This window comes from Panthera leo, chromosome D1 (assembly GCF_018350215.1).
Source record: "Panthera leo isolate Ple1 chromosome D1, P.leo_Ple1_pat1.1, whole genome shotgun sequence".
Lineage (NCBI taxonomy): Eukaryota > Metazoa > Chordata > Mammalia > Carnivora > Felidae > Panthera > Panthera leo.
The window spans coordinates 110,147,562-110,160,499 of NC_056688.1; the positions used below are offsets into that span (position 1 = coordinate 110,147,562).

The following is a 12,938-nucleotide window of genomic DNA, read 5'->3' on the forward strand; positions in this document are numbered from 1 at the left end:
CACCTGGGAGATTTTCTCCTCAATCAGCAACAGCCCAGCCAACGGGAAAACACCACCACTCCCAACTCTCCTTTCCTCCAAAGCAGCCCCTCCCAACCCCTTCCTTTTCTCTATAAAGTAGCATTCCTCTCCTTGGTTCCGGGCGTACCTGTGGTTTACCGTAGCTTGCTTATCCCAAATTGCAATTCTTTGCTATTCCTGAATAAATCCATTTTAATGGTAAAATAACTGGCTTATTTTAAAAAAATTTTAAAAATATTTATTTATTTTTGCGCGAGAAAGAGAGAGAGAATGAGCAGGGGAAGGGCAGAGAGAGCAGGAGACGCAGAATCTGAAGCAGGCTCCAGGCTCCGGGCTGTCAGCCCAGAGCCCGACTCGGGGCTCAAACTCATGAAGCGTGAGATCGTGACCGGAGCCGAAGTTGGATGCTTATCCGACTGAGGCACCCAGGTGCCCCCGGCGGTCTTATTTTTAAGGCTGATGTTACTTGGTGATCAGAGATGGGATCCAGAGAAGAGTCCCAACAACTCCAAGGTTGGTGAGCAAACCGGTGCGGAGCCCAGAGCTCCCTGCCACGGAGATTGAGGGTAAACTTCTCCTGGGCCCAAACGCCACTCCCTTTGCACTTGGAGCCCTCCAGGCTTGACTCAGCATCTGTTTAAAGGCTTTTTCTATATGGTGAGTACTCACTTTTCTGAACCTCTGGTTTTGAGTAAGGGGATCCCTGCTGTCTAAACTCTTTCGAGAGAGCCCTCCTGTTTGGACCCTCCCCAGCTTTATGTTTGAAAACCATGCTCCCTCCTACTGTGCATTTTCAACTATATGGGCCCACTTAGCTCAAGATAATTTAGAAGTTCAGTGGCCATTATGGGAAGCTTTCAATCTCCCCAAATTGTTTTTTTCTCAAAACTAAATTAGAAAGCTACAGCTCCAAAATTAAACGAACTGAATGGGATGGCTTTTTTAATTGGTACCTTGAGGCTTCCAAATGTTTGCCAGATTCTAAAATTGCTTCTTTGCAAAATACTATTTCTAAATTAACTGGGGTAAGCAAACAATTGAAGGAAGTCAAGTGGCTTCTGAGGCCTCCCCCCCCCCCCCTTGTCTCTGGAGACAATGACAGCCACCTTGTGCTGAGGCCCCACCTGTGGGATCATTCCTCTGTCTCCTCTGCACCCCCTCCCTGATTCTAATCCTTTCACTGAACTTCTTTTTTCCTCTGAACCCCTTCCCATTCCCTCTTCTGAACCTATTAAAACCTGTCCTTTTCAAGTTTGTTTGGTTGTTTGTTTGTTTAGAGAGCGAATGAGAGAGCGTGCCTGTGAGTGTGGGAGGGGCGGAGAGAGAGGGAGAGAGAGAGAATCCCAAGAAGGCTCTACCCTGTCAGTGCGGAGCCCAATGTGAGGCTCGATCTCATGAACCGTGAGACCATGACCTGAGCCAAAATCAAGACTCGGGTGGTTAACCAACTGAGCCAACCAGGCACCCCAAACCCATCCTTTTAAAATTAAGTCTTCCAAGGATCCAAATAAACCTCAAATTTCTAATTTTCCCTGGACTAAAGCTGAACTGCAAACCATAGTTAAAGAGTTTCCCAGAGTAAAAGTGGAAGAGGAAAGAAAGCTTCCAAATTCATTCTACAAGGCCAGCATTACCCCGATACCAAAACCAGATAAAGACACTACAAAAAAGAAAACAACAGGCCAATATCTCTGATGAATGTAGATGCAAAAATCCATAACAAATATTAGCAAATTGAATCGAGCAACATAGTTTAAAGACATTATTTACCATGATCAGTTGAGATTTATTCCAGGGATGCAAGGGTGGTTCAATATTCACAATCAACACGATACGTCACATCAACAAGAGAAAGGATAAAAACCATATGATCATTTCAATAGATGCAGAAAAAGCATTTGACCGAGTACATCGATTTATGATAAAAACCCTCATCAAAGTAGATTTAGAGGGACCACACCTCAACATAATAAGGACCATATATGAAAAACCCACAGCTATCACACTCAATGGTGACAAACTGAGAGCTTTTCACCCTAAGATCAGGAACAAGACAAGGATGTTCACTCTCACCACTTTTCCTCAATACAGTACTGGAAGTCCTAGCCACAGCAATCAGACAAGGAAAAGAAATAAGAGGCATCCAAACTGGCAATGACGAATAAAATTTTCACTACTTGCAGATGCCATGATACTATATAAAGGAAACCCTAAAGTCTCCACCAAAAACTAGTAGAACTGATAAATGAATTCAGTAAAGTTGCAGGATTCAAAATCAACATACAGGGGCGCCTGGGTGGCTCAGCCGGTTAAGCGTCCGACTTCGGCTCAGGTCACGATCTCACAGTCTGTGAGTTCGAGCCCCGTGTCAGGCTCTGTGCTGACAGCTCAGAGCCTGGAACCTGCTTCGGATTCTGTGTCTCCCTCTCTGCCTGACCCTCCCCTGCTCATGCTCTGTCTCTCTCTGTCTCAAAAATAAATAAAAACATTAAAAAAAAAAAAAACAGTGTGGTACTGGCATAAAAATAGATACATTTGTCAATGAAACAGAATAGAGAGCCCAGAAATAAACCCACAATTATATGGTCAATTAATCCTTGACAAAGAATATGACAATGGGAAAAAGGCAGACTTTTCAAAAAAAAAATGGTGCTGGGAAAACTGGACAGCAATGTGCAAAAGAATGAAACTGGATTGTTTTCTTACACCATACACAAAAATAGACTCAAAATGGATTAAAGACCTAAATGTGAGACCTGAAACCATAAAATCTCTAGAACATAGGTAGTAATTTCTTTAACATCAGCCATAGAAACATTTTTCTAGATATATTTCCTTTGGCAAGGAAGATAAAAGCAAAACTAAACTATTAGGACTACACCAAAATACAAAGTTTGGTTTTTTTTTCCCCACAGGGAAGGAAACTATCAACAAAACAAAAAGACAATCCACTGAATGGCAGAAGATACTCGCAAATGATACACCTGATAAGAGGCTAATATCCAAAATACATAAAGAACTTACACAACTCAATATCAAAAAAGACAATCCAATTAAAAATGGGTAGAAGGCATGAGCAGATATTTTTCCAAAGAAAACATACAGATGTGCAACAGACACATGAAAAGATGCTCAACTTTCCAACTTAGCTTCTCAGATTTATCAATTAGTCCACATGCTTGTTGGCGAGGGTCAGGTCCGACATTGGCTGAAACTTGCCCAATGGGAAATCCTAAAAGAGATTTAGAGAATCAGACGCCTAACTTTGGGCAAGATGTCTGAACACTCACTGGAAATTTCCACCAAGCAATTACAGTAGCTTTTCCTAAGCCCGTTGTTTGGAACAAAATTCAGACTTGCACGCAAAAACGTGATAAACCTGTTCACAACTATTACAATCAACTGCAGCTTATTGTTTTCAGGTTTTTTTTTAATGTTTGTTTTTGAGAGAATGAGGGAGTGCAAGCAGGAGAGGGGCAGAGAGAGAGGGAGAAGCTGAATCCGAAGCAGGCTCCGGGCTCTGAGCTGTCAGCACAGAGCCCGATGCGGGGCTCGAACCCACGAACCGCGAGATCATGAACTGAGCCGAAGTCAGACGCTTAACTGACCGAGCCACCCAGGCGCCCCAACTGCAGATTGTTTTTAAGGAGAATTCTGGTCTTCCTTTGGAGGTCGAATCCACTCGGGTAGCTTTCAATTCTGTTTGTTAATAGGCCGAATCAGGATCATTCTCTTCTCTTCCAAAGGACCAGATGGAATGGGAAACCATGTCCCCTCCGAATCCAGTTAATCGCTATAAATAAATAAATAAATAAATAAACAAACAAACAAACAAACAAACTATCTTAAAAATTTTTAATGATTTATATAGTGGGGGTTTCTAACAAACCTGAACAGATTTCTGTCTCTAAACCTATTCCCTTCTGTTTCGATCCTCTAAGAGGTATCTGCCCCTTTCTCCTTAGTTCCTCTACCCTGATTCAGTCATTGGGCTGAGGTTTCCTGGGAAAAAAGTATCAGGCTGGAGTTTCCTTCTCTTAAAAGGAGAAACAATTCTAGAATTTGACAGTAGCAATCAAAGTAGCCGAACGGGTGAATCAAATGACCCTTCAACATCATTTTTTTAAATGTGTATTTATTTATTTTGAGAGACGGAGAGCACAGGGGAGAGGCAGAGAGAGAGAGAGACAGGGACAGAGACAGAGAGACACAGAGAGAATCCCAAGCAGGCTCCACGCTGCTAGCTCAGAGCCCAACTTGGGGCTCGATCTCATGATCTAAGCTAAAATCAAGAGTCAGACGCTTAACTGACTGAGCCACTCAGGTGCCCTGACCCTTCAACATATTTTATTTGCTTCTTGCTGATGACACCGGAGCTAACTCCAAGGACACTAATCAGTCACCACCCTCTACCACCAGTCAAGTCTTCGATTCATATTGACAGAATCCACTGTGTATCTCCCATTAAGATTCAAATAGATCCTTCAAACCTTCCCCCAGAATGAATCAATCCTATAAAAAGAAAAATCCCTTCAAGGCATCAGGCCCATAATAAAATATTATAAGGCTCAGGGCCTCACTATCCCCTGCACTGGTCCCTGTCATACCCCTGTTTTACCTGAAGCCCCAGTGGTCAAGGATGGAGGTTTGTCCAAGACCTGCGAGCCATAAACAATAATGTTGTCTCTCAGCACCCTGCTGTTTCCAATCCCCATACTTTAGAGGCCTCCATCCCCACTGAAAGCAAATTGTTCACTGTGATCAATTTACGTAGCACGTGCTTCAGAAGCCCTGTGGATAAGGCCAACCAGGATCTTTTTGCCTTCACTTGGGAAGGAGAACAATACACCTGGACAGTAATGCCCCAGGGTTTCACAGAAGGTCCGTACTTTCCACGCAACTTTTTTTTTTTTTTTTTTTTTTGAGACAGAGAGAGACAGAGCATGAATGGGGGAGGGGCAGAGAGAGAGGGAGACACAGAATCGGAAGCAGGCTCCAGGCTCTGAGCCATCAGCCCAGAGCCCAACGCGGGGCTCGAACTCACGGACCGTGAGATCGTGACCTGAGCCGAAGTCGGACGCTTAACCGACTGAGCCACCCAGGCGCCCCTCCATGCAACTTAAAGGCTGATTTGGATGATAGAAAGTATTCTGTTCTCTCTCTCCTAATTAAAAAAAAAAAGGTTCTCTGTACACTCTACTTTGTTACCATATGTACATAATTTACTTCTCTGCTCTCCTCAAACCTCTTCAAAGGAAGACAGCGTCCACTTGCTAAAACTTTAAGCCAAAAGGGACATTAAATTCTCTAAGAAAATTGCAGTTTGCTCAAAACCAGGTTCAATATTTAGGGCACCTGATCTTGGAACAGGGGCTACACTGAGATCTAGAGAGGGTTCATGGCATCCTGACTTCCCCCAAACCCCAAAGTAAGCACCATTTATGATTAGATGCCACATGCTTGTGTCCAGTCTGGCTGTTAGTAAGGTTCCTGTGCATGCCAGACTCAACTTCCTGGAGGCCAAAGGAAACCATCTTGCTGATATTTCTACCAAAAATGCTCAAGGAAACCAAGAGCCAAACCTCTGTCATGGTCCAAAGGGATGTTCTTCCAAATGATGATCTAGAAAAATTTGACAAGAGATGCCTAAGAATTGGCCCCAGAGAGGGGAAAACAATATTGAAAATCTAATCATTGTTGGTTAAGAAGAGACGACTATAGCCTGGGCCAAATACAGTCTAGTCCTGCCAGACTCTAAAATTCCCATTATTGACCATAGTACATACTTCAAATCGTTGGTCTACTGATAAAATGATAGCCTGTTTGAACCAACACTGGTAAGGAAGTATTAATAAGGTCACCAAAAAAAATGCTCGCCTCACTTGTCATACCTCACACCTTCCAAAATACAATCCTGGGATGGCCATCCATACCAACTCTGGGCATTTAAAATTGCCCAATGGACCTTTCCAGGCTTGGCAGATGGACTTTATCTAGAATGCCCCATCTCATGGATATAAATACGTTTCAGTTATGGTTTGCATGTTTTCTCACTGGACTGAAGTTTTCCTTGTAGATAGGCTAAGGCCTCTTTTGTTGCCAAAATCCTATTAAAAAGGTTTTTCCTGCTTGGGGAACCCCTCCCATGCTTCACAATGGTCAGGGAACTTATTTCACTGCTCAGGTGCCCGGAGAGGGTTGTGCTGTTCAGGCAGTTCTACAATACTTTGACCATGCAATATCAACTTTAGTCCTCAGGGCTAATCAACACACTAACGCATCATCAAGACTCAACCGGAGGGTGCCTGGGTGGCTCAGTTGGTTACGAGCCCGACTTCAGCTCAGGTCATGATCTCGAGGTTCATGGATTCGAGCCCCACATCGGGCTCTGTGCTGACAGCTCAGAGCCTGAAGCCTGCTTCCGATTCTGTGTCTCCCTCTCTCTCTGCCCCTCCCCTACTTATGCTCTCTTTCTCTCTCTCAAAAATAAGTAAACATTAACAAAAATTTTTTAAAACCTCACTGGCAAAATTTATAGAGACCCCTCAAATATCTTAGCCCAGAACATTGCCCTTGGTCCTTCTAAATCTTGGATCTGCCCCCTTTGGAACTCATAGACTTTCATCCTTTGAGGTAGTCACAAGGTGCCCGATGTGCTTTGCCCCTGCCTCCTTTGATCCACAGCTAGTAAAAGGAGATATATGTCAATATTCTAAAGGCCCAATTGCTTCTATTGAAAGCAATCATGCTTTGGTAGAACGACCTTTTTTTATTTGCTTATTTTTTTTTAACATCTATTTATTTGAGGGAGACAGAGCGTGAGTGGGGGAAGGACAGAGAGAGAGACACACAGAATCCGAAGCAGGCTCCAGGGTCAGAGCCATTGGCACAGAGCCCGATGTGGGCTCGAACCCACAGACCATGAGATCATGACCCAAGCCGAAGTCGGATGCCCAATCAACTGAGCCACCCAGGTGCCCCAGGTAGAGCAACCTTTTTTACAGCACACTCCAGGGAGATGAGGACATTAACCCTCACACCTTGCAACACCGAGATTGTTTCCTCTATCGGAAAAGACACGTCCACAACGATTCTCTTCAACTTCATTGGGAGGCCTCCTACCAGGTACCGTTAGCTACCCCTAGTGTCTCCAAACATCAGGGAATTGACTCCTGATTCACGTGTTACATCTAAAGAAAGCACCAGGGTGCCTGGGTGCCTCAGTCGGTTAAGCGGCTGACTTTGGCTTGGGTCATGATCTCGTGGTTCGTGAGTTCGAGCCCCACATCATGCTCAGTGCTGACAGTGTGGAGCCTACTTGGGATTCTCTCTCTGCGCCTCTCCCACTTGTGCTCTCTTTTTCAAACCAGATAAATAAACTTAATAAATAAAGAAAGCACCAAGGCCCAGTCGGACCTGCACATGGATTGGTGACCTGAACGTAAAGATTTCCAGTAACTGAAGCAGACGACATCCAGTGGAGACAGCTTTCCCAAGATGAGTGGGCCAGGCCTATGTGCCCCTGTCTCACTGTTGTGTCTTACTATGTTTTCTCCAGACAGATAACACTCCCATCTGATTTCCCAATCCACTGCAAAAAGGGGAAACCTCTCTGATCGTCGGATTTGTCCCCAGAAACCTCAATCTGTTTATGACAACAGCGATCCCTTAATTCACTCTTTAAGTGAATTCACCAGAATCCCAAGTTCCACTGTGTGCCTAGATTGTTCCTGAGGTCCCTTTTATAAGGTTAGAGTACTGAACCCACCAACCCCCATTCCTTGCTTCAATTTAACCCTCCCCTGGGATGGGAAAGCAAGATCTCTCAAATATATATAAATATAAATAATGTCTGTCTACCAGCTATCTATCATCTATCTATCTCCATCTGTATCTATTGTGGGGCAGCCAATATAAATAGGGCCATTTGTCAGCTTCCTGACACACCCATACACCTAGGTACTCTTTTAACACGTAATAATGCAGCATCGAAGTCTTGGCTGAAGAGTGCAAATTCTGTATACAGGTCAAGGGGTCCATAGACGGTGCTTGTGAGGGAGCCTTATGCACACCCCCCGGCCACTCCTCTAAATGTGGGGTTTCTGACAACGATGCCCGGCCTGGGGCAACGCCTTGTCTTGACAGCTGGAGGCTAAAAGGACAACGTGCTCTTGCCGTGTTTACGATTCTATTTTCTTTTCATAACAAATCAGAAACCCCTCATTGATCTGTGCCATTTCTTCTCCACAGCTGCCTTGAACAGGAGCTGCCAGGAGACGGACAGGATTCCGAGTTTGCCTCCCCAGGCAACTTTTCTCCCCAGGGTTGGAGAAAGTGCCAATGAGAACGTGATTGGAAATCTCTCCCTAACGTCAAGAGAGCAGGCCAATTCCGAAGCAAATACAGGAGCATCCGGTTAACGAGCACTTAACTCGTTGTCTAAGACGATTGCATAGCCCTTGATTATCTCCTTGCCGAACAATGAAGCAGCTGTGTGATAGCAAACAGCATCTCCTGGCTGCATGTAGGTACATGCCTCAGGGGACGTAGAAACCCAATTGCACAAAATTAGGGCTACAGCAAATTGCACCTGATTCTCCGTGGTCCTTTTTTTTTTTTTATTGGCTACCTTTGGCCCTCCCGTCCCGTCTCCCCTTTATTGGGGTGATGGTAGGGTGGTCCAGAGTTGACGGCCAACAGAGAGTCCTTGAAGATGTCTTTGGTGCAAAAAGGTGATTTTATTAAAGCACGGGGATAGGACCCAGGGGCAGGAAGAGCTGCGCTGGGGTCCTGCTGGGTAACTGATTATATCCCCTCAGGTTGGGAGGGGGTCAGGGATAGAATAAGTCTCTAAGGAATTTTGGAAGCGAGGTTTCCAGGACCTTGAGGGGCTAGCTGTTGCTAGGGAAACGCCATTTATTACCATTTAATAAGACCTCAGTCATGAGACCCTTTAGCTATGTGGGGGGTGGGGGGGCATAAGCTTGGAGTATGATTGCCAGCATATATATTGGGGCAGCTGAGATTTAAAAAAAAGACTTATAGGATCCTGGACGTTCGGATAGTGTTAAGCTAAGGTTTTCTCTTGTCCCAGCAAAGTGTCATCACTGAGGCCACTGAGGTCCTAGAGGGAGGTTTCAAGGACTTGTCAATGGGCTGTAGGCAGTAAGGGAATTTAATTTTTCATTTGCCTTAGTTTCCCACATTACCATGGCAAGCACTTAAACCCCTCTCCTTTGTTCTTGGGTAGCCAGGAGTGTCCGAGGAATATCACATATATTCCTTTTTATTCTCCCAGCAGGAGGAACATAACCATTTTCTCCTCCCCTCCTCCAATAGCCCAGCCAATGAAAAACCATCACCCCCTCTTTTCTTCCAATAGAGTTTTCTTTCAAAGCAGCCCCTCTCCGCTCCCTCCTGTGTCTCTAAAAAGTAGAGTTCCTGTCCTTTGTTCTCTGGACTTGCCTGTGGTTTTCCCATAGCTTGCTTGTCCCGAGTAACACTTCTCTGCTGTTCCCGAATAAACCCATTTTGCTGGTAAAATAACGGCCTGTTTTGTTTTTCTGGTCGACACAGGCTTTGTGCCTCTGAGGTCTGTGAACCAAGCGGGGAAAGCAGCTGCGGTGGGCAAACGGGAAGGGCTCTGGAAGAATCTGGCCGCTGGTGCGCTGGCGCTGGCCGGGAGTCATCGGCGCCGGGCCGCTGTTGAGCACAAACTTCGGGCCACCTGTAGGGGGCGGCGGGCGGGCTGGCAGGGCCTCCGGCCGGTGTGACGGTGGGCTGGGGGCACCCGCGGGGCTCGGGACCGGGAGCGGGGCTTCTGGGGCGGCGTGAGTCAGCATCGGGGTGGAGCGGGACGGGGATGGGCGGGACAACCCTTATAAGGCTGGAGGCCGGGCCGGGCCTCAGCTCCGCCGCCGCCACCGCCGCCTGAGCCGCCGCTGTCCGCGCTGCGACCAGTGAGTCCCCCGCTTGGGCCTCCGGGGGAGGGGGGGGGCGCTTCCAGAGGCCTCGGGGCGCTCCCGGCTGGAGGCCGGACCCCCCCCCCCAGCTTCGGGCCAGAGTTCCTGGAAGGCCCTGCACCCCCGCCCCCCTTGCCACCCCCGCGCCGGGATGGGGATCCAGGGGACCCACGACGCCAGCGGCGCGCGGTTGGCTCTCCGGGGCGGGGGCGGGGGCGGGGGGGCTCGGCGCCTCCAGCGCAGAGACCTGCTCCCACGGTCCCCGGAGCGCCCAGAGCCGGCAAGGGGACCCCAGGGAGGACGGATTGGCGCTCTCTCCCGTCCGTAATCTCCTCCTCCCAGACCCTAACAGACTTCTCTCCATCCGCTCCAGTGCCGCCCTACACCATTGTCTACTTCCCGGTCCGAGGTAGGCGCCCTGTGACTGGCAGCCGGGGGAGGCAGAGGTTGGGGCTGCAGCCCACGCCCCTCGCCCACCTGGGGAGCACCCCAAGACCCCCACCCCACCCCTCCATCATGTGGGTACTAGCTGGGGCCTCCTTCCCTGCTCCCCTGCGCTCCCTAGGCCCGAATATCCGCTCTCTCCACCTTGGCCCGTCCCCTCCCTCGTGTCCAGGGGGGTCGTCATCGGAGTCCCCGCCTCCACGGCCCCTCCCCAGGGTGCTCTGAGGCTGGGGTCTCCCCGCATCCCCCCACCCTGTCCTCCCCTCCCCCAGGGCGCTGCGAGGCCATGCGCATGCTGCTGGCCGACCAGGGCCAGAGCTGGAAGGAAGAGGTGGTGACCAAGGAGACCTGGCTGCAGGGCCCGCTCAAGGCCTCCTGTGTGAGTGGCTGCCGTGCCCAGAGGGGGGCCGGGGGCTGGGCGGCGGGGGGGGGGGGGGGGGGGGGGGGGGGGGGGGAAGGGGGGGGCAGCCAAGCTCCGCATCTCTGACGGAGCTGTGCTGCCCCCCCCACCCCCAGCTGTACGGGCAGCTCCCCAAGTTCCAGGACGGAGACCTCACTCTGTACCAGTCCAATGCTATCCTGCGACACCTGGGGCGCACGCTTGGTGAGTCTTGAGGCTGCAGGTGGTGGGGGGGGGGGGGCAAGCATCAGCCAGTGTTCCCACACATCTCCTTGTTGCCCCCCTCTGAACCTCCTCCGTTTAAATCAAGCTGCCTGGTGAGCCCTGTGGGATGGTGGAAACAGAGGCACGAGGAGGTTATCTAACTTGCCCCCAGTCAAGCCTGGGTCTGCCTCCTGCTGAGTTCTGAGCGCCTACCGTGCGTGTCCTTCCTTCTCCACGGCTGTGCCCACAGGCAGCCACATGGCCTGCCAGTGGCATGTCGGACACCCGGTCATGCTTTGGCTGACTTTCTCCCCAGGGCTATACGGGAAGGACCAGCGCGAGGCAGCCCTGGTGGACGTGGTAAACGACGGGGTGGAGGACCTTCGCTGCAAATACGCCACCCTTATCTACACCAACTATGTGAGCCCGGGTGCCAGGGCTGGGCACGGTGGAGTACAAAGAAAGGCTTGCCTCCCTCCGGCCTGGGAGGGCTGGGCTTCTTAGTGGCGGGGGAGGGGAAGGATCTGTAGCCAGCCTCTGGGAGCAGGTGCTGGCCCTTTGAGGTGCAGAAAGTATCCTGACTTGGAGCACGTCTGAGGACCTGGGGCCAGTTTCGCAGGGCATGTGTGTGGCCGTGGGGGAGGGAGAGGGAGCGTGGCAGGAGTTGGCACTGGTGGGGCAAGAGGCCCAGATCCTCGGGGCCTCGAACTGGCTGGCTGGATAGTCCCCCGGTGGCAGCGGGGAGCCATCGAGGCATCTTAAGCAGGGCCGGGTATGGATGTGAGATCTAGAAGGATCGTCCAAGGCTTCTGGAGTAGATTGGTGGGAGACCACGGCAGAGGCGGAGAGGTGGGGGTGGGGTAAAGAAGAATCCACGGCTGAGCTGGACAGGATGTGGTGCGGCCCTGGGGATGGGAAGCGGGCAGGGGGGCACTGGGGCTCCGGCCTGGGCGGGTGGTGATTCACGAAATAGGGCAAAAGGAAGGGGGCGTCTCAGGGCTGGGGCAGAGGCTGGGGTGGGCAGCAGCGTGGGGGTCAGGAGGGTAACACGCGGTGGTGTCTTTCTGGCAGGAGGCAGGCAAGAAGGAATATGTGAAGGCACTGCCGGAGCACCTGAAGCCTTTCGAGACGCTGCTGTCCCAGAATCAGGGGGGCCAGGCCTTCATCGTGGGCGACCAGGTGAGCGTCTGGCTCTGTCCTGCCCCCCTGCACCATCCCCTTCTGGCGGAGGGGAAACAGGCGCAGAGGGAACTCAGGAACCCGTGGCTCAGCAGAACGGGGCGGACTTAGGGAACGGCTCAGACTCCCTGGCTCCCACCCTCCCGCCTGCTGAGTCCCTTGCCCCCTGCCCTGCAGATCTCCTTCGCAGACTACAACCTGCTGGACCTGCTGCTGATTCACCAGGTCCTGGCCCCCGGCTGCCTGGACTCCCTCCCCCTGCTCTCGGCCTATGTGGCGCGCCTCAGCGCCCGGCCCAAGCTCAAGGCCTTCCTGGCCTCCCCTGAGCACGTGAACCGTCCCATCAACGGCAACGGGAAGCAGTGAGAGTTTGCAGCGCCCTCGGCAGGAGGTGGGGGCTGCCTGCCTCCCTTTCCTGGGGACCAATAAAATTTCCAAGCGAGAAGCATTGCTGCGAGCATTCAGTTTCCTGGGGAGGGGCTCTCACATCCTCAACAGTCAGGTTTGAGGGAGGGATGGGGCAGCCAGCTAGGACGCTTGAGTCCTAAAACACATGGGTGTATCTTCTTAGGGCCTTCAACCCAGTCTGCTGAGCTCCAGGAACAGGAATAAAGAGACCGAAAAAGTAAAAAAAAAAAAGCAGTAAGAGAAATGAACTACGGTTTCTGCCCCGGAGATGCCCACAGTCTAGAGAGAGAGAAGAGGCTCGCTTAATATAAAATGCTTTC

At 50.3% G+C, this 12,938-nt stretch overlaps 1 protein-coding gene across 1 annotated transcript; it reads left to right on the top strand.

Moving 5' to 3' along the window:
• Nucleotides 1-9,917: 9,917 nt before the first annotated feature.
• GSTP1 (glutathione S-transferase pi 1) lies at nucleotides 9,918-12,655 on the top strand. The gene is made up of 7 exons (XM_042906637.1): nucleotides 9,918-9,980; nucleotides 10,357-10,392; nucleotides 10,700-10,806; nucleotides 10,944-11,031; nucleotides 11,348-11,451; nucleotides 12,103-12,210; nucleotides 12,388-12,655. Coding segments are annotated over exons 1-7 (633 nt in total). The 5' UTR covers nucleotides 9,918-9,979; the 3' UTR covers nucleotides 12,577-12,655.
• The last annotated feature ends 283 nt before the right edge of the window (nucleotides 12,656-12,938 follow it).